General features: G+C 44.7%; 1 protein-coding gene across 2 annotated transcripts in view; it reads left to right on the top strand.

The window, feature by feature from the left end:
• The window catches only part of CARMIL3 (capping protein regulator and myosin 1 linker 3), a 156,444-nt gene that overhangs the window by 47,218 nt on the left and 87,945 nt on the right, over positions 1-21,281 (top strand). For both annotated transcript variants that reach the window (XM_063913575.1, XM_063913577.1), the window contains exons 17-26: positions 222-291; positions 4,090-4,171; positions 4,729-4,825; positions 7,040-7,094; positions 11,731-11,903; positions 12,983-13,051; positions 13,205-13,298; positions 13,896-13,991; positions 14,076-14,204; positions 16,128-16,241. In XM_063913575.1, coding sequence (XP_063769645.1) covers positions 222-291; positions 4,090-4,171; positions 4,729-4,825; positions 7,040-7,094; positions 11,731-11,903; positions 12,983-13,051; positions 13,205-13,298; positions 13,896-13,991; positions 14,076-14,204; positions 16,128-16,241 — 979 coding nt within the window. The remainder of the gene's footprint in view (positions 1-221; positions 292-4,089; positions 4,172-4,728; positions 4,826-7,039; positions 7,095-11,730; positions 11,904-12,982; positions 13,052-13,204; positions 13,299-13,895; positions 13,992-14,075; positions 14,205-16,127; positions 16,242-21,281) is intronic.

The raw sequence follows: 21,281 nt of genomic DNA, 5'->3' as shown, positions 1-21,281 counted from the left end.
ATGATCTGTACAATTATAAGGACATGTTTCAGTGGAATTAGGAATCGTGCTGATTTAATTAAGAAGTGCACAGAGCTGTTTGTTTACTAGATAAAATGCTCATAGTAATCATTAGAATGAGGAGTCAGTAAACCCACAATTACTGTGTAAACTAACAAACAAATTACCAGCACTTGTGATGACTTATATTTATTTTTAGTACCTCTGTTTTCCTCCCCCAGAGCCTTGCTGCAGGGGCTATGTTCCAACACTCACCTCCAGGATGTTCATCTTGACTTAAGCAGCTGTGAGGTAAGATGGGGCAGTGTAAGAAAAATTCTGTCTTGTGTATTACATTATCATAGTGTAATACATAGCATGTAGTGTAACATAGGGGGTCATTCTGACCCGATCGCACGCTACAGTTTATCGCAGCGGTGCGATCGGGTCAGAACTGCGCATGCGCCGGCGCCGCAGTGCGCTGGCGCATGCCAGACGGACGAAGGCCGTCGGGATGCTACGTTGCTGGGCAGGGGGGGCGGAACGGCTGCGTTTGCCCGCCGTTTCGAGGGCGCGGTCCGGCCAATGCAGGCGTGGCCGGACCGAAAGGGGGGCGGGCCGCAGCGGCTGCGTGACATCACACGCAGCTGCTGCGGGCCGGGGAGCGATGAGTAGCTCCCGGCCAGCACGCTAAAGCTGCGCTCGTCGGGAGCTACTCTTCTGCGGGGGAGGGGGGGGGCGCGGCACTGACATGTGTGAATGATCGTAGCTGTGCTAAATTTAGCACAGCTACGATCATCTCGGAATGACCCCCATAGTGTAGTTTATAGAGTGATAAATAGTGTAATGCAAACATAGGCAACTTGTGGCTTTTTAAGCTGTTGTGGAGCAGAATGTCTAGTCCCAGTTTGTCCTGCTGTAGTCCCTCAGCCACTGGAAAGTGATAGGCTGCCTAAAGCATGTAAGTTTTATTATCCATCCCTTTCTGCTCTGGTTACCTCCTCTCACACCTGTCTCCCCCTCAGTTTCCTTCCTCTAGAACTCACTCTCCCAGCAATTCTAACTTTTTCCCAATCTTGTCAGAATCATACATTCACTCAGAACAACTATTTTCAGAGCTTACCTTCCCTCCTGCAAACTCTCATGTCTTCTATCCTTTCCTGACCTACACTCCTCAGTTTACCCTCCAACTGCTCACCCCCACCTCTTAGCATGTAAGCTCCCATGGACAGGGACCTCATGTTCATCCCTAGCACTATCCTTGCTTTAGTACGTCTTGCTTCTTGTATCCAAGTTCCTTTCAGCAAATTTGACTCATTTATCCACATGGTTTACCATGCCGGAGATATTCAATTAGCGGGGAAAATCCAGCGCGTAAGTCCCCGCAGTCAGACTGAACATAAAGGACATGATGTAATGGAGTCCGAGATTGCCAGATGTGCGGGATTCCGTCTGAACTTTGATGTTTTTTTAAAGGGGCAATCATTTACAAGGCATGGCTATACCTTGTAAATGACTGCCCCTTTAAGAAAACGTCTGAGATTGGGCGGCATTTCCCCACGTCCGGCAATCTCGGACTCCAATACATCACGCTCAAAGTCTGCTGAAAAAACACAAAATCCGGTAGTGTGCGGGACCCCTCCCCCCCCCCCCCCCCCCCCCATTGATTCCGCAGTTTATGCGGAATCTGTGGGTTTCTGCTCAAAGGCCCTAATTCAGATCTGCTCACAGCAGCAAATTTGTTAGCAGTTGGGCACAACCATGTGCACTGCGGGGGGGGGGGGGGGGGGGGGGGGGGGGGGCAGATGTAACATGTGCAGAGAGAGTTAGATTTGGGTGGGGTGTGTTCAATTTGAAATGCAGTGTAAAAATAAATCAGCCAGTATTTACCCTGCACAGAAACAATATAACCCACCCAAATGTACGTAACTCTCTCTGCAAATGGTATATCTGCCCCACCTGCAGTGCACATTGGTGGTCATTCCGAGTTGTTCGCTCGTTGCCGATTTTCGCTATGCTGCGATTTGCTGCTAAATGCGCATGGTACGCAGCGCGCATGCGCTTAGTTATTTAACTAAAAACTTAGCAGTTTTGCTGTTGTACGTGCAGCGCTTTTCAGTCGCACTGCTGATCGGTGAGTGATTGACAGGAAAGGGGCGTTTCTGGGTGGTAACTGAGCGTTTTCCGGGAGTATGCTAAAAAACGCAGGCTTGTCAGGTTAAAACGCAGGAGTGGCTGGCCGAACGCGTGTTTGTGACGTCAAACCAGGAACTAAACGGACTGAGCTGATCGCAATCTAGGAGTAGGTCTGGAGCTACTCAGAAACTGCAGGGAATTATTTAATTTCGTTCGCTATTCTGCTATGCTAAGATACACTCCCAGGGGGCGGCGGCCTAGTGTTTGCAATTCTGCTAAAAGCAGCTAGCGAGCGGACAACTCGGAATGAGGGCCATGGTTTTGCCCAACTGCTAACAAATTTGCTACTACGATCATATCTGAATTACCCCCAAGAATCCAGATTTTTCGGCGCAGGAAAAAGGCTATTTAATTGATTAGCCTTTCCCCGTACTGCAGGAACTTTTACCAGCAATTAGTCACAGGGTAAACCCTGTGGTTAATTTAATTCCCCCCTCTCTGTGTTCGCCTTTCACTGTGTAGTCTCATTGAGTGCTGAATTACCTTGCCCTCCCTAAGAGTAACTTGTAACTTAACTGCCTGTTAAGTTACAGGGAGTTATCCAGCCCTGCCCTTGTCTGTGTCCTAACTAATTTGTTGGTTTATTATAATGTGTTATTGTTTATTGATTTGATGTACATAACCATAGCTGGGACAGATGAAGCAATACAGAGTACAATATAAGATCTTACACATGAAAGTAAAGTAGCATATATTTAGGAATATTGCTTCCTTTTACTTTTAACTTACTGACGTCACTAACATCCACTTTATTTCATTTAATCTCAATGTACACCTTCTGTTTTCCATCCATCTTTTATATTACTGCACGTCTCTACTTTCCAGCATATTCTAGTATTTATGGAGACTATTGTATAAGTAACTGAGCATAAAGTCAGATTCTGCCCGTCCTCACCAACGCAATTCAGTTTCTATGGGTCACTCTTTTCTTCAGTTACCTGTAGAACAGTCTAAGTAACTGAAGCGTTGGGTACGGGTGACCGGCAGTCGGAATCCCGGCGGTCAGCATACCAACGCCAGGATCCTGGCCCCCAGAATGCAGGGGGGCGAGCGCAGTGAATTCCCTTGCGGACTCGCTGCGCTCACCGCGGGTTATACTGTTTTCCCACTCTATGGGTGTTGTGGACACCCACGAGTGGAATTGCCAGCATTCTGGCGGTCGGGATCCCGGCGTCAGTATGCTGACCGCCAGGATACCGACTGCTGGTATGGTAATTACATGATGCCTATTCCTATATGTCTCTCTTATTAGGCTGTAACTAAAAAATGTATACAATATACATTCACATGTGTGTTCAAATTTTTCATTGGCGTTCCTGGCATAATACAGCTTGAGGCTCCCTCTTGAATGCTGCCCCCACCCCCCTCCCCTCATAATTTCCAATTCATGCCATAGTCAAGTGTCTGTCAGAACTCTCCTCTGTATATCCCTGTAACTTCCAAACGGTGCCATAGTAACTGGCAGAGCCTTCACTCATGTCTTCCTCATCTCTCTGTAAACTACAATCAGCCCCATAGCGCTGGCAGAACCCTCCACAGTCAGAAACTCCCTGTAATCAGTGCTATAGTGGCCAGTAGAAGAACCCTCCAAACCATTTACCTGTAACCTTCAATCCATGCCATAGTGGTTGTCATAGCCCTCCCCTGTGTCTCTCTATAAGCTCCAATCAGTGAAATGGAGGTGAGTAGAACCCAGCACCCTGCGTCTTCCTGTAGGCAATAGCAGTCCTGGCATCTGAATCTTGTTACCTAACTCCCTGCTTGATACAGACTTCTGTGTGACATTTTAAGCACTAAAAGACAATTTTCTAAGTGCCTTCTAAGTTCTAACCAGGGTGTGAAATGCATGGGACTAAGCTCTCCATTAACATCACCACTTATCTTTAATCTTCCACTTTTCCATTACCTCTCTAGTTGCGCTCTGCGGGTGCTCAGATATTACAGGAGCTTTTCCCTCCAATCACCAGCATTGGTAGTCTGAACATTTCTGATAATGGTGAGAACTTGTCTTTTGATGTTTCTTCTACATATTTTGCATACTACAGGTTGAGTATCCCTTATCCAAAATGCTTGGGACCAGAGGTATTTTGGATTTCGGATTTTTCCGTATTTTGGAATAATTGCATACCATAATGAGATAGCATGGCGATGGGACCTAAATCTAAGCACAGAATGCATTTATGTTTCATATACACCTTATACACACAGCATGGAGTTAATTTTAGCCAATCATTTTAATAACTTTATGCATTAAACAAAGTGTGTGTACATTCACACAATTCATTTATGTTTCATATACACCTTATACACACAGCCTGAAGGTCATTTAATACAATATTTTTAATAACTTTGTGTATTAAACAAAGTTTGTGTACATTGAGCCAACAGAAAACAAAAGTTTCACTATCTCAGTCTCACTCAAAAAGTCAGTATTTTGGAATATTCCGTATTTCGGAATATTTGGATATGGGATACTCAACCTGTATATAGTATATCTTTTTGTGCATTGTCCCTTTTCATCATGCTCTCTTTTTCTTTCTCTTTTTCTTTAAGGCTTGGATTCTCATTTGCTCTCCCTTGTACCTGCCTTGGGTAGAAGTAGACACCTCAAACATCTTTCTATTGGTAGAAACTTCTCTGTTAAGTCCCGGTGAGAATCTGTTATTATGGCAAATATACAGTGCCTCGCTAAAGTATTCACCCCCTTGGCTTTTTACCTATTTTGTTACATTACAACCTGTAATTTAAATTTTTTTTTAATGAATCTGAATTTTATGTGATGGATATACACAAAATAGTCTAAGTTGGTGAAGGGAAATGAGAAAAATGTATATAAACAATAATTTTTATAAATAAAATTTTTAAAATTGGCATGTACATATGTATTCAACCCCTTTGCTATGAAGCCCCTCAAAAGTTATAGTGCAACCAATTACCTTCAGAAGTCACATAATTAGTGAAATGAAGTCCACCTGCGTGCGATCTAAGTGTCACATGATTTGTCAGTATAAACACACCTTTTCTGAAAGGCCCCAGAGGCTGCAACACCACTAAACAAGAGGCATCACACCATTAAGACCAAGGAGCTCTCAAAACAAGTCAGGGACAAAGTTGTTGAGAAGTACAAGTCAGGGTTGGGTTATAAAAAATATCCAAATCTTTGATGATCCCCCGGAGCACCATCAAATCCATCATCTTCAAATGGAAAGAACATGGTACCACAACAAACCTGCCAAGAGAGGGCTGGCCACCAAAACTCACAGACCGGGCAAAAGGGCATTACTCAGAGAGGCAGCACAGAGACCAAAGGTAACCCTGAAGGAGTTCCACAGCAGAGACTGGTGTATCTGCGCATGTGACAACAATAATCCGTACACTCCATAGAGCTGGGCTTTATGCAAGAGTGGCCAGTAAAAAAGCCATTACTTACTGTTAAAAATAAGAAGGCACGTTTTAAGTTTGTCAAAAGGCATGTGGATGACTCCCCAAATGTATGGAGGAAGGTGCTCTGGTCAGTTGAAAACGCTATGTCTGGCACAAATCCAACACATCCCATTACCCCAAGAACATCATCTCCACAGTGAAACATGGTGGTGGCAGCATCATGGTGTGGGGATGTTTTTCAGCAGCAAGGACTGGGAAACTGTTTCGAGTCGAGGAAAAGATGGATGGTGCTAAATACAGGGATATTCTTGAGCAAAATCTGTTTCAGTCTGCCTGTGATTTGAGATTGGGACGGAGGTACACCTTCCAGCGGGACAATGACCCGAAGCATACTGCTAAAGCAACACTCAAGTGGTTTAAGAGGAAACATTTAAATGTGTTGGAATGGCCTAGTCAAAGCCCAGATTTCAATCCAATTGAGAATCGGTGGTCAGACTTGAAGATTGCTGTTCACAAGCGGAAACCATCCAACATGAAGGAGCTGGAGCAGTTTTGCCTCGAGGAATGGGCAAAAATCCCAGTGGCAAGATGTGGCAAGATCATAGAGACTTATCCAAAGTGACTTGCAGCTGTAATTGCTACAAAAGGTGGCTCTACAAAGTACTGACTTTAGGTGGTGAATAGTTATGCACACTGAAGTTTTCTGTTATTTTGTCCTAATTGTTGTTTGCTTCACAATGAAAAAAAAAACATCTTCAAAGTTGTAGCCATGTTCTGTGAATGAAATGATGCAAACCTTCAAACAATCCATTTTAATTCCAGGTTGTGAGGCAACAAAACATGAAAAATGCAAAGGGGGGTGAATACTTTAGCAAGGCACTGTATGATGAAACTCCACCAGCTCAGAGCTGGTGCAAAAAATCAAGGTCTGTTATGGGACAGAGATGGCTGTGTGCCCTCTCTCCCATCAAGGACACCTCTAAAAATGCTCCCTCACCACCACATTATCTAAATCACATTTTTTCACTGTTTTACAAAATTATGCGCATCCCAATACATAGCAAGGAGCTCCACTTCTTACTCTGCAAACACTACTATCTTGCTCTGTAAATATCTGCACTGTGGCTAAAATCTAGGCTTACCTACACCAAGTCGCACAGCACCACCACAGAGTATTGTGTATTGTGTACTGCATCTTGGGCATTTTGCGCTTTTTAAATGATCTACAGCACATAGAGTGGGCATATGAATGTTCCATGGGAAGTTTACCAGCACTGCTCATGTTCTGGTCTATTAGTCATCATACAGAGGTCAGTTCTGACTATTACAGAGCTAGGTCAATTGGCTTATCAACAAAGCTCATTCGCGTTTAATGTTGCTTTGTGTGTAACTATAGTTTATTCTAACATAGAAACAAATCGAACAGCGACATATTATTGAAAGACAGAAGACTTATATTCTGTAACCTTCCAAATTGCAGGGTCCTTGAGGAGATCCTCCAAAGAATTGTGAATGTCCTTCAGGATGAAGACTGTGTGAGTAACAATTAAGTGACTATAGCTAAAAAATAAAAATAAAAAAATTATATATATATATATATATATATATATATATATACATGTATTAGTTAACAGCCCATCAAAATATCGGAATAACATATCAGTAATGTCAGAGCCGGTGTGGCTGTGCACGCCTGAAAAGAGCAACACTTGAATTGCTAAATCAGATGTCATCTACACATATATATATATATATATATATATATATATATATATAATGAAAAGGGGAACTGTAGCACCTCACTTTGGTTTTAAAGAAGATCTGTCATCTTGCTAGTTTGAACTCGGTGGACCTGGCGGAAAATCAGGTTTATGTTGTGCTATCACAAATGTGCACATTTACCTGTATGCAGAGTTTTACCCACTAGGGTGGCCAATACTGGGATTGGGATCGGCGGGATACCGGCCTAAAATTGTCCGGGATTCAATCCCAGGATTGGAGCTTCCAATCCCGGGGATTTCAGGATTGTCCAGCAACCTATTTCTTTATATGCCGGGCAGCATCCTCAGGAGGCTCAGACGCTGCCCATCTCCCCCTGCTCACCTCACCCGTGGCTCCAGCTGGGCGCACTGCCCAGTGTGACGTGAAGTCAGAGATCACGCTGCGCAGGCAGCCCCCCGACCAATTCCTGGAATTGAAAAAATGACCCGGGATTGGCCACCCTAGTACCTACCTTGTCCCCTATGTGTATGCTTGATTAGTTACACGTATTCATCAGAGCTCACTTGCAACTACTAGGTTGAAGAGATATGCCTGGAAACAGACTATCTCATTATGGGGCTGATCAGATGATAATTGGCTGATTGAGCCAATAATTGGATATTGTGTATGCAGGAGTATAAACTGATTAATGGCCTTAAACGCACCTGCAATAGTTTGATCCCGTTATGAAGATCGAAGAAAATAGACACCGAAATTAACATAGAAACATAGAATTTGATGGCAGATAAGAACCACTTGGCCCATCTAGTCTGCCTCTTTTTTCTATTCTTTAAGTAATCTCAACTCTTTTTGAACCTTAATTCTATGTAAGGATATTCATATGCCTATCCCAAGCATATTTAATTTGCTCTACAGTCTAAGGGGTATATTCAATTGAAATCGGATCCATTCCGACCTGGGCTATTCAATGACATCTCAATTCGACTTTTAAAAAAGTCGAATTGAGATCCGGGGGGGGGGGGGGGGGAGAGCAGCGCTACAGCAGCGGCTATATAGCGCTGTTGTAGCACTGCTCTCCCCCGTCTGCCCGCGGCTCTCCCTCTTCTCTCTGCCTCTCCCGTCCCTCCTCTCCCAGTCCCTGCATCACAGCCTCCGCTGACGGCAGCGTCCACCCGGCTCCAGCAAGCGAAGTCTCGCTAGCTGGAGCCGGGTGGATGCTGCTGTGAGCGGCGGCTGTGACATCCTCCAGCGCTGCTCACCGCATCCCCGCCTCGGCTCACCCCATCCCCGCCTCTCCCCGTCCCCGCCTCGGCTCTCCAGTCTCCGGCGCTTACGTCTTTTAGTTGAAAGTGATAAAATAACTGTGAAACCCAGATCACAATGGCTGTAGTAATTCCGGGGCTGAATGAACAAACGCTCACTCTGTGGGGGTGATTCCGAGTTGTTCGCTCGCTAGCTGCTTTTAGCAGCATTGCCCACGCTAAGCCGCCGCCCCCTGGGAGTGTATCTTCACTTAGCAGAAGTGCGAACGAAAGATTAGCAGAACTGCGAATAGAAATTGCTTAGCAGTTTCTGAGTAGCTCCAGACTTACTCAGCCATTGCGACCAGCTCAGTCCTTTTCGTTCCTGGTTTGACGTCACATACACACCCAGCGTTTGCCCAACCACTCCCCCGTTTCTCCAGCCACTCCTGCGTTTTGCAACTCGAACGCCTGCGTTTTTTTCCGCACACTCCCATAAAACGGACAGTTTACGCCCAGAAACACCCACTTCCTGTCAATCACACTACGATCAGCACAGCGATGAAAAAGCTTCGTTATGCCGTGAGTAAAATACCTAACTTTTGTGTAAAATAACTAAGCGCATGCGCTCTGCGAACCTTGCGCATGCGCAGTAAGCGACTAATCGCAGTATAGCGAAAATCGTCAACGAGCGAACAACTCGGAATAACCCGCTGTGTCTGAGCAGGCTGCAGCTTGTGTAATTAGCTGCACCAATATCGTAGAAATAAAAAGCTGAGCTTTTAGTTTTTATTCACATTCATTATAAAAATGATGGTGAGGTAAGAATAAGCCTCATGAATAAGAATTATTTGTATGAATGATATAATTGCTCATGAACATGGAATAATTTCATGTTCTTCTTCTACTGACCAAATGACCATAAACAAGAGGGTTCAACTGAGCTGTGCGTTGCCAGAGGCACATGTAGGTTTTTGTAGAGCTAGAGATTGCTATTTGTGATTCATTGTTCTTTGATGAGCAGTCTGAGATCAGTATGGAAATAACACAAGTTCCTGGTTAGGAGGTATTTATAGTTTCTGTCTTGTTCCGTGCACTGTGTCTTCCACTGCGACTTGCAGACTCCCAGGCTGAGATGAGACATCTACCACTGACATTTAGGCATGCTGGTTCTCAGCATCACAACTTGTAAATTAAACTCCCGGAGAGAAAGCAATTCAGCCGGTATCTTTCCCACAAAACGCCAGCAGAACAGCTGAATTTAACATAGTGTAGTATAAAGAGTGATGTAATGGGTAAGTGTGTATAGTAGGGAATACATACTAAATGATGGCGGTCGGGATGCATGACCGACCGCAGGATCCTGACACTGAAGATCCTGGCATCGGAGGGGGTAAGTATTCCCACCCCCTCCCTTCCCCTCCTTCCACACACACCATAACCCTAACCCTCAGGGGGTGTTGGATACGGCTATCCTTCAGGGAGTGGTGGCTAGGTGTAACCACCCCTCCTAGTACCCCTTCTAGTGCCTAACCCCCTAATCCCTCCCCCAACCATAAACACCGATACTCAACTTTGAGAGGTCAGCTGTTGGTGATCCAACACCGTTCTCCTAAGTGGTGTCAGGATTCCGGCATCGGTCACATGTCCGCCAGGATGCTAAAAGCATCCCTATAGTAGTAATTGTGTTACCTTTATGATTGAACAATTCATTAGTAAAGAATTGCTTATGAGAGATCTCATTCAGTTAATAATTTGCTGCTTATAAAATCCATAATCCATAAGGATTTTTCTATACCTGGCTGGCTTTCTTAAGGTTCTCAGGTAGACCCACCCCAGTAACACTTTGAGGGGCAGATGTATTAAGCTCGGTGAAGTGATAAAGTGGAAGGTGATAAAGGACCAGCCAATCAGCTCCTAACTGCCATGTTACAGGCTGGGTTTGAAAAATGACAGTTCGGAGCTGACTGGCTGGTGCGTTATCACCTTCCACTTTATCACTTCACCGAGCTTAATACATCTGCCCCTGAGTATAGTCTTCATTTAAGTCAAACAGAAACATTTTCTATATGATATTTTTTGTGTTTTTATAAAAGTTTGTAAAAAATGTAATAAACACTTTTACCTTTCATGTGCAATTTAAAAACCCTCTCCCATCTATACAACACTTTCATATACTGGTCCCACATTTAACCAATTATTAAGCTTTTTAGAAAAATTCACTTAAAACTGACATGTCTTTATTGGCCAAATGATGCTATTTAAACCCCCTCCAAATGCATGAGTATTCATTAGGAGGGTGTACCAGAAGTTCTGCACTGTGTACTGAAATTTGTACCTTTAAAATAAAGATTTTCCCTACCTTTTCACTTGTTTAGGAGTAGGGATGGCCATCAATGATTATAAACCACTGATGTCAAATAGAGTAGTTATGCTATCAATGGCCGAGAACTAATGGTTCTCCTCTCTCTCTTTTTTTTTCTCTCTCCCACTCTACTTAATGCTGGGTATGGAGGCTTCCGACTGACCTGTTAAGCCCTGCCTCCACGCTCTGATTGGCTGGCACTGGCAGCGTAGTAAGCAATAGAACAGGGATGACCATCAGTCGGTGAAACCACCTCTGTCAATAGTTTTTTGGTTAACCACTGATAGTAACATCGATGGTTAAACCAATGTTGGCCATCCCTACTCAGGGGGTGCACACACAAAAAAAACACTGGTTTCCCCTGAAATGGCACTCCTGCACGCCGTAAACAACATCAATTGGTTGCCGTGTTGCAGGGTCAACCAGAACATATTGGTAACGATGTGGTGCACATCATGTAGTGCACAGAAGCACAAAAGAAAAAAGGTGGTAATTATTAATAATAACAACAACAACAACAACAACAAAGCAACAACAGTACAGTATACACAAATGTGTTGTAACTTGTAATCAGTGGCTACCAATCCAATTACAATTGTCATATTTTAGTGCAGGTTAGAAAATGAAAGCTAACATCTGAATGGTTTATTTGAGTCACTTGACATTTTTGTACAAAATTATAGCAACCTTTTCATGACCAAAACTAAACAGAGCATAGCATTACGGATAGACTTAAAAATGAGAGGCGACAATGTAATTACAGGACTGTTATACAGAGATATGGTAATATATTGTTATCCTCACACTTCATTCACTTTTTCTCTCTGCCGAATCCTCTTTCAGTGCCTCCAGTCTCTGTCTCTTGCTGACTCTCGCTTGAAGTCTCGGACGTGCATTGTTCTGAACGCTCTTGGGAGTAACACCTCCCTTCAGGAGTTCGATATTAGTGGTAATGGGATGTCAGATATTGGAGCAAAGATGCTAGGCAAAACCTTACAAATAAATAGTACGTTGCGGTGAGTTGAACAGAGGAATTTGTTTTTCCATTCAATGCTGTCTACGCTGTGAAATCTAAACAAGTAAAAAAGAAGAAGTTTAAAAAAGATTGGTCAGTGGTTTATTGGTTAACTAGACTAGGAATGAAGCATAATAAAAAAAGGCAAAACAACAAATAGGCAACGAGTGACAGCAAGATCTTCCCCTCTGAGGAATGAGGGGGTTTATTATTTATTTAGCATTATCGTCCTATTACTGTCTATTTAATTAATAAACCACTGCACTATTTCTGACTGGTCCTCTTCATGGAGTTTCCCCTGTTCCCCACAGTAAACCTTACTTGCTGTGCCTGAGAGCGAATGTGTCATGAGGCTTTCTAAGGGCAGTTACATTATACATATGAAATCTTAGTGATGTAGTCTGAATCCCGACAGTCAGAATGTCGATGGTCACAATACCGACAGCAGCATCCTGACTGACAGAATCCCAACATATTCCGCTGGTATTAGGGTTACAGCAAGAGAATAAAAATATTATTTCCCTGCCATTTTCTAAAAGCTCAGCCTACTCGGCCTCTGGCCTGGTCCTCTAGGAGGCGCCCATCAAATTATCAGGTCACAGCATGTAGAGATGACTAGGAAACCACATACCAAAACTCCCTTTACTAATTCTCCCCTTAGTAATTATTCTATGTGCATTATAATAAATGGGGTGTGATAACCATGATGTGTATTCCCCATAGAGAAGCTCAGGAAAATTAGCGATATTGGGCTACTGTAATATATAGTATTGCGCACATCCACACATCCCAAGCTATCGTCTATTATAAGCAAGAGCATGGGTCTTCAACCTGTGGCCCTCCAGCTGCTGTGGAACTACACATCCCAGCATGCCCTGCCTCAGTTTTTAGCATGCATTAATAGCAAAACTGTGGCAGGGCATGCTGGGATGTGTAGTTCCACAGCAGCTGGAGGGCCACAGGTTGAAGACCCATGAGCAAGAGTGTGCCTACATAATCCAGACAATTTCTTTAAAGATATGACTTTCCTTAGCTGCAGATGTCTGAAATAGTGTTATCTGCCAATTCTTGTATGCCCAGGTCTGTGCTTTGGGACAGGAACGCAGTTTCAGCTTCTGGATTCATGGATGTAGCTCGGGCTCTTGAGAAGTGAGTTGAAAATAAATTAAATAACCTATATATGTTCTAAAATTAAATGTAGACATAATACTTATTATGTAATCCATTCTTTGATAACCTCTATAGAAAATACCTTTTCTTGTAATGTAATATAATGTCCCTAAATAAATTGATATCTCACAGAAACAGAACCCTTCGTTTCATGTCCTTTCCTGTCGGCGACATCTGTCAAGCATACCAGAGACACCCTGAGAGGGCTGAAAGTGCCTGGAGGAAGGTATTGGGCATGGTCATGGTCACAAAACTTATATCTATATATGTTTTACTGTACATAAAAATGGGCAAAAGCGAGTTTGTGTAGAGATTCTACTTTCTGTATATAATGGCACCAATGAATATGACATACCCATTTTCCAAAGTAATATGAAAAACGACCCACAGGCATCATAAGAGGATGCTCAGTAGCCAAATTAGCTTTTAAATTGCTTGAGAGAATCCTATAGTATTCAGTTTCATGGAGAATGCAGCTTATGTTTGTACAGAATAGTGAAGCTGGCCGTCATGCAAATGGGGGTTGATATAAATGATATATATTAGAAGTTGTTTCCCAGTGTCAACACTCTAGCACGCTGACTCTTGCATGCATTATAAAAAAACAACAACCATAGAGTAGTATATCTGGGAAAGAAAAAAATGACAAGATTATATAGGGAATTTTTGGTATTGGCCTGTGTAAGTGTTTTATATATCTGTGTTTAACTTTTTCATTTTGAAAGCCTATTTTATGGTTTCTTTTTTTAAATGATGCCACCATTGTTTTGAAACATACTATTTACAAGCATGAAAAACTAATGTCATATTTCTTATCTATCAGATACATAGCTGTCTCCTACGAAACTCGCAGACTTTAGCTGTCTCTGACCAAAGAGCATTGCGACTTCAACAGGGGGTCACAAACAGTGCCGAACAGGTATGGTAGCTCTCATTTGTCTGTCCATTCTTCTCTGTTTACTGTCATACTCTCATTGTTTCTCTCTCTCTTCCATGCTATTAGATGCTGCACACTCTGTCTGTTATGATACATGATCACATTAATGCTCTGCGGTCCTGTGACTTGGAACCTGTACAAGAAGACATCTTGTGTGCAAGACAGCTTCTCAGAGATGCCAAGAACTGTCGAGCTGTGAGTGTTACACTCTCTGAAAATTTGGAGCTATGGTGGTCATTCCGAGTTGATCGCTCATTATTTTTTTTTTGCAACGGAGCGATTAGTCGCTAATGCGACTGCGCAATGTCCACAGTGCGACTGCGCCAAGTAAATTTGCTATGCAGTTAGGTATTTTACTCACGGCATTACGAGGTTTTTTTCTTCGTTCTGGTGATCGTAATGTGATTGACAGGAAGTGGGTGTTTCTGGGCGGAAACAGGCCGTTTTATTGGTGTCTGTGAAAAAACGCTGCCGTTTCTGGGAAAAACGCGGGAGTGTCTGAAGAAACGGGGGAGTGTCTGGGCGAACGCTGGGAGTGTTTGTGACGTCAAACCAGGAACGAAACTGACTGAACTGACCGCAGTTGCCGAGTAAGTCTGGAGCTACTCAGAAACTGCTAAGAAGTGTCTATTCGCAATTCTGCTAATCTTTCGTTCGCAATTTTACTATGCTAAGATTCACTCCCAGTAGGCGGCGGCTTTGCGTGTGCAAAGCTGCTAAAAGCAGCTTGCGAGCGAACAACTCGGAATGACCACCTATGTGCACACCTACTAAACAAGATATGTGTGCACCAAGAGCATGCAATCGATGTACAACAAATCATTTGCAAAAGCAGTAAATAAAAATGACATTTTTCAACATTTTGTGCAAGGACATTAGTCAGTTTGAGAGCATATTAGAGCTTTACTAATCAATGCTATTCACATCAGGATTCTGTGGAAAATCTCGATTTATTGCACTTATAAGGCAAAGATACTTAGAGGGAATTACATTAGCTCCAAAAAATGTATAAGCACGAACAACAGGGTTTTTTTCTTTCATTTTTTTGCGATTTTTTTTTTCCCCTACACAATTGACCAATATTTTTTTTTTCAATACACATACATTTCGCGGACACAGAAACGGGGCTGATTATCAGGATTTTTTTTTTGCCTGCCTCTCCCAGATGACTACTGGCAATGAGGACAATTGAATAGTCCCTGGGTGGTCAATTATCTGCGGTAAATTACCACGGCTAATAAAATGTCCCCCTAAACCCTTTTTGACTTTGCCCAAGTTAAATACCACTGGGACAGTCTATAAAAAGGGATTGTCTTTATTTATACTGCATATTGTATAGCATAATATCACACCTTTCCTGTCATTCAACCTCTTCTTGTGTCAATAAGTGAAAAGTGTCAGTGATTTAAGTAATAATGCAGCCTCCTCTATTTGGGCCACCCTCCTCTCTACTGGCAGCGCTGAGAGTCTGAGCACTAAGAGCTCAGATTTTACTGCGCATGCGCAGATCTCCAGGAAAATGGCGCGGTTGCCATTTTCCCAGTGACAGTGATTCAACAGTGCTGCTGATGTTGGCGTAGGACTCCAGAGGGGTAAGTATTCAAACAATGGGAGAGATTCAAATGTTTGAAAAGTCGGTTGGGTGTCTGTATTTTCCTGTCTATTAGATAGGGAAAAACAGACTCTCAACTGACTTTTCAAACATTTGAATCTCCCCCAATGGATGCAGTGTGTGCGGTGTGGGCCACCCCTGGACTCAGGGGCCCGTGTGCATCGCACACACTGCACCCATTATAGATACACCAGAGCATGTGGCACACAAATACTGTTGTTAATTATTTCTCTGTTATTCGTTTACTGGCTGACTTTGAGTCCTATGGAGGAAAAGCGCTATATAAATAAAATAATTATTCTTATGGTAATGGAATTATGGTAATGTTGTTATGGTAAATTAAATGAATCTAATTTATACAAGTATAGAGATCAGACTTTTTTGCTTTGATATCTTGTGTATTAAAATTGCTATACTTTATTATTGGTTTGTTTTATGTATAATTTCTGTCAGTATTTGTATGTTTTATACTCTGAACGTTCCATTTTTTCTCTCTGCACCACCAGCTATTACCGCGCCTCCTGGAAGCAGGCAGCTGGCTGTCTCCTTCTGGACCTGCTCAGCGGCTTCTTGATACGGTCTCCTTTGAACTGTCTCGAGCAGTGGATAGAGAACTGCAGGTACTGGGAGAATAGTTGTATCTTTCAGGTCTGAGGTGTAAACCCCTATATGTTTTATATTGGTCTAAAATGTACCTTTCTGAACTTCTACTTTTTCAGTAACCTATTGCCTTAGGTTTAAGTTAGTGTCATATGGGAAACTATAATTTTAGTGGTAAACTAATTGCCAAATATTCTTCATCTCTATATAACTTTCATTATCAATAAATGCATATATTTTGGGTAATAGTTCCCAAACTTTCTTGAATCACATCACCCTAGAGCAGGCATGTCCAAACTGCGGCCCTCCAGCTGTTGAAAAACTACACATCCCAGCATGCCCTGACACAGCTTTAGCATTCTCTGACAGCAAAACTGTGTCAGGGCATGCTGGGATATGTAGTTTCTCAACAGCTGGAGGGCCGCAGTTTGGACATGCCTGCCCTAGAGCATGTCAAACTCAAAATCCCAACTGGGCCGAATAATCAAGGTCTGAGGGAGTGATTCAGAGTTTATCGTAGCCCTGCAAAATTTTGCAGGGCTACGATCAGGCACACAGACATGCGGGGGGACGCCCAACACAGGGCTAGTCCGCCCCGCATGTGAGGCCCAACCCCCCACCCCATCCCTGCTAAAGTACAAAAGCATCGCACAGCAGCTATGCTTTTGCACTTCAGGAGTAGCTCCCAGCCAGCACAGCGCACACCTGCGTTGGCCGGACCGCGCCCACAAAACGAGGCTATGCTTTTGCGCTTCAGGAGTAGCCCAGGTCACAGCGGCTGCGTGTAATGTCACGCAGCCGCTGCAGCCCGCCCCCTGCATGGTCCGGCCACGCCTGCGTTGGCTGGACAGCGCCCACAAAACAGCGGCCAAACACTGCCGTGCCGCCCCCTCCCGCCCAGCGAACGCCTCTGCCTGTCAATCAGGCAGAGGCAATCGCTAGGCAATGGTGCATGCGCACTTCTGACCTGATCGCTGCAATGCGATGAACAGCAGCGTGCGATCAGGTTAGAATGACCCCCTCAGTCTTGTGTGGGCCTCAAGAAAAAGAAAGAGTCTTAAATGCAATTTTCAAAGGTTTTTAGAAAAACCAACAATAAAGTATAATCAAAGTGATGTCAAGTATCGTGAAGAAAACATTTACTTTAATGCAATGGTGCAAGTAGGAAAAATTTCTTAGTGGTACTGTGTGCTCGCGCCTGCCAAAAAAATGGGCGTGTGATACACATATGGGGGCCAGATACAAATATGCCCTCCGTAGTGCAGTGCCAGATACACATATACCCCCAATAGTGCCAGATACACATATGCCACAAGTAGTGCAGTGGCAGATACACATATGCCCCCAATAGTGCCAGATACACATATGCCCCTAAAAGTGCCAGATACACATATGCCCCCACAGTGCCAAATATACATATGCCCCCAGTGCCAGCTATACATATGTCCCCACAGTGCCAGATACACATATGCCCCCACAGTGCCAGATACACATATGCCCACACTGTGCCAGATATACATATGCCCCCACAGTGCCAGATACACATATGCCTCCACAGTGCCAAATATAGTTATACACAGTGCCAGATAACATATGCCCCCACAGTGCTAGATACATATATGCCGACACTGTGCCAGATATACATATGCCTACACTGTGCCAGATATACATATGCCCCCACAATGCCAGATACACATATGCCCCACAGTGCCAGATAACATATGCCCCCACAGTGCCATATAACATATGGTCCCAAAGTGCTCACTGCCGCTGCTGCCTGGGATCTGCTGCCTGGCTGTGCGTGAGGGTAGGAGAACGCAGCACGCACCTCTCCTGCTTCTCAGTCCGGTGTGGGTATCTTAAATCAGGCGCTGGTTCGTGAGCCAATCAGAGCTCACGGACCGGCAGCTCCTGATTGGCTGCCGGACCGCGAGCTCTGATTGACTCACGAACCAGCGCCAGATTTAAGATACCCGGGCCACCGCCGGAGACCGGAATGAGGAGTAGGAGAGGTGTGCGCTGTGCTCTCCTGCTCTCGCTGCAAGCAAGGCGGTCGGGTCGTGAAAAGACCCCTGCCCATGGGTCGCAAAAGGATGCGGTAGGGGCCTCAAGTTTAACAACCCTGCCCTAGAGTATCAGCATTTTTGTCACAGTACCATTACGCCAACAGTTTATTATTGAGATATTCAGCAAGGAAAATTAAATTAGTACTTACCTACCTTCCTTGGGGTCAGTTATGTGGTGGTGGACAGGGCTGCGCTTCGGTTTGTCCACGTATTTTATGATTGTCTGCCAATAGCACTGGTTTTGCCTGTCACACTGACCAGAAAGAATTTGATTTGGTCCTTCACCAAACCTGTGCCACTCCTGCAAGTTCCCCAGAGCATCCCATGGTGCCACGGCACCTAGTTTGGGAAACACTATTATAGTGTAATGTATGCTTTTGGTATAATTTCACAGCTGATGCTAGTACAGATGTAGCCACGCTCATTTATGCCACGATGCATACGCACGGGCATACGCATTGTGACACAATGCAAATGTGTCGCAATGATATTGCCCTCCACAGGCGTTCACACCATAGGCTTTAATGGTGTGTGCATGCGTAAGCACGCATGTGCACACAGTCGCGGGCACATTAGCCGCGCCATCGCTGCAATTGTGGCAGTGATAAGCGTGGACACATTTGTAAATCAGGGCTAAACAAATCCCAGGAGAAAGATCCTGCAACTGTAATGTCTAGAGTTCACATACTGGTTCCTGACTGTTACATTCAATTGTATACTTCTATTGATCATTATTATTCAGCAAAATAAAAAACCTTTACTCAGTGGCATAACTAGAAGTTTTTCTCCCCCAAGTCAAAAAATTCTGTGGCGCCCCCCCCCCCCCCCCTTCCCTTCCATAATCGGCACTAGCAAAGCGATTAATCTGCGTGCGCCTTCGGCGTGCGTAGAAAAATAGGGTGTGGCCTTGCTGAAATGGGTGTGGTTTCGTATAAAGGGACGTGGCATTGCAGGAAAAGACTACCTTATACCCCAGTTTTGCAACCTGCACGCCCGGATGTTGGCCACCACAGGAAAAAAAATAATCCTGATTCATGCCCCTTACATTATTTGTCATTTTTCCTCCTTATAGTAATGCCCAGTATACATTATGCCACATACTGCAAAGGCCCTTAGACATTATGCCACACACCATAATGCCCCCGACACATTATGCCACACAACGTAATACCTGTGACACATTATGCCACACACCGTAATGCCTGTGACACATTATGACAGAAATCGCAATGCGCGTTATACATTATGCTACACACTGCAATGCCCCTGATACATTATAGCACATACAATGCCAGTGACACATTATGACACACACCGCAATGTCCGTGATACATTATGCCACACACTGCAATGTCCGTGGTACATTATGCCACACACTGCAATGACCCTGAAACATTATACCACATACCACAATGCCCGTGATACATTATGCCACACACCGTAATGCCTGTGACACATTATGACACACACCGCAATGTCCGTGATACATTATGCCACACACCACAATGCCCATTACACATTAAGTCCTATAGTAAGGCTTCTAATTACTTTTAAATTACCTGCTCGTTGCCAGGGGTTTCATGCTCTTGGTTCCATGCACAGTTCTAGGGGTTTTCATGCTCAGGGTGTCATGCTCATTGCCAGGGGTTTCATGCGGTAGGTGTTATGCTTGTTGCCAGAGGTATCATGTGCTGGGTTTCAAGCTTGTTGCCAGGGGGTAATATTCGTTGCCAGGGGTTTCATGCACTGGGTGTCATGCTCGTTGCTAGGGGGTAATGCTTGTTGCCAGGGATTTCATAAGCTGGGTGTTGTGCTTGTAACCAGGGTGTAATGCTTGTTGCTAGGGCTGTGCTCCCAGTGCCACATATGTCCCCAGTGCCAGATATTCCCCCACAGTGCCAGGTACACATATGCCCCCAGTGCCAAATATGCCCCCCCCCCCCCAGTGCCAGGTACACATATACCCCCAGTGCCAAATATGCCCTTCACCCCCAGTGCCAGGTACACATATACCTCCCAGTGCCAAATATGCTCCCCCAGTACCAAACATGCTCCCCCAGTGCCAAATATGCCCTCCCCCAGTGCCAAATATGCCCTTCCCCAGTGCCAAATATGCCCCCCTCCCCAGTGCTAAATATGCTCCCCCAGTGCCAGGTACACCTCCCCCTGTCCCCCTGCTGCTGTGCGATTCGAGAAGGAGGGACACGGAGGGCACAACGCGCGCCTCTCCTGTGTGTCCCTCCTGCGTCTCCGGCGGCATATCTGTTAAATGAAGTGCAGGGCACTTCATTTAACAGACACGCCGCTGCTGCCGGAGACCCAGGAGGGACACACAGGAGAGGCGCGCGTTGTGCCCTCCGTGTCCCTCCTTCCCAGCAGAAATCAGTGGCGGCTAGGGTGCCCTGCAGCCCTGCGCACCTCCAAGCGCTCGCAGGGGCTGCGGGCCCCTAGTTACGCCACTGCCTTTACTACAGCTGTGTTCAGTTGTTGTTTGTTCATGGGTCTTTCTGCCTTTAGTTTTGTCTTCATCCATTGAAATGCAATGGGTGATTGGGAGTAATTCAGAGTTGATCGCAGCAGCACATTTGGTAGCATTTGGGCAAAACCAAGGGCCTCATTCCGAGTTGATCGCACGCTGCCGATTTTCGCAGCACATTGATCAGGTTACTACTGCGCATGCGTATGCACCGCAATGCGCACGCTCGTCGTACGGGTACAAACAGCATTGTTGCTGTGCAATGCTTCTAGCGACAATTCCATTCGCACGCTGTTCGCAAGGAGATTGACAGAAAGAGGGCGTTTATGGGTGTCAACTGACCGTTTTCTGGGAGTGTTTGGGAAAATGCAGGCGTGTCCAGGCGTTTGCAGGGCAGGTGTCTGACGTCAATTCCGGGACCGGACAGGCTGTAGTGATTGCAAGGGCTGAGTAAGTTCAGACCTACTCAGAAACTGCAAAAAATGTTTTCGTCCCGCTCGGCTGCACATGCGATCACA

This window comes from Pseudophryne corroboree, chromosome 1 (genome assembly GCF_028390025.1).
Source record: "Pseudophryne corroboree isolate aPseCor3 chromosome 1, aPseCor3.hap2, whole genome shotgun sequence".
Lineage (NCBI taxonomy): Eukaryota > Metazoa > Chordata > Amphibia > Anura > Myobatrachidae > Pseudophryne > Pseudophryne corroboree.
The sequence above is the reverse complement of the archived record's forward strand: the minus strand, read 5'-3'. Positions and strand labels throughout refer to the sequence as shown.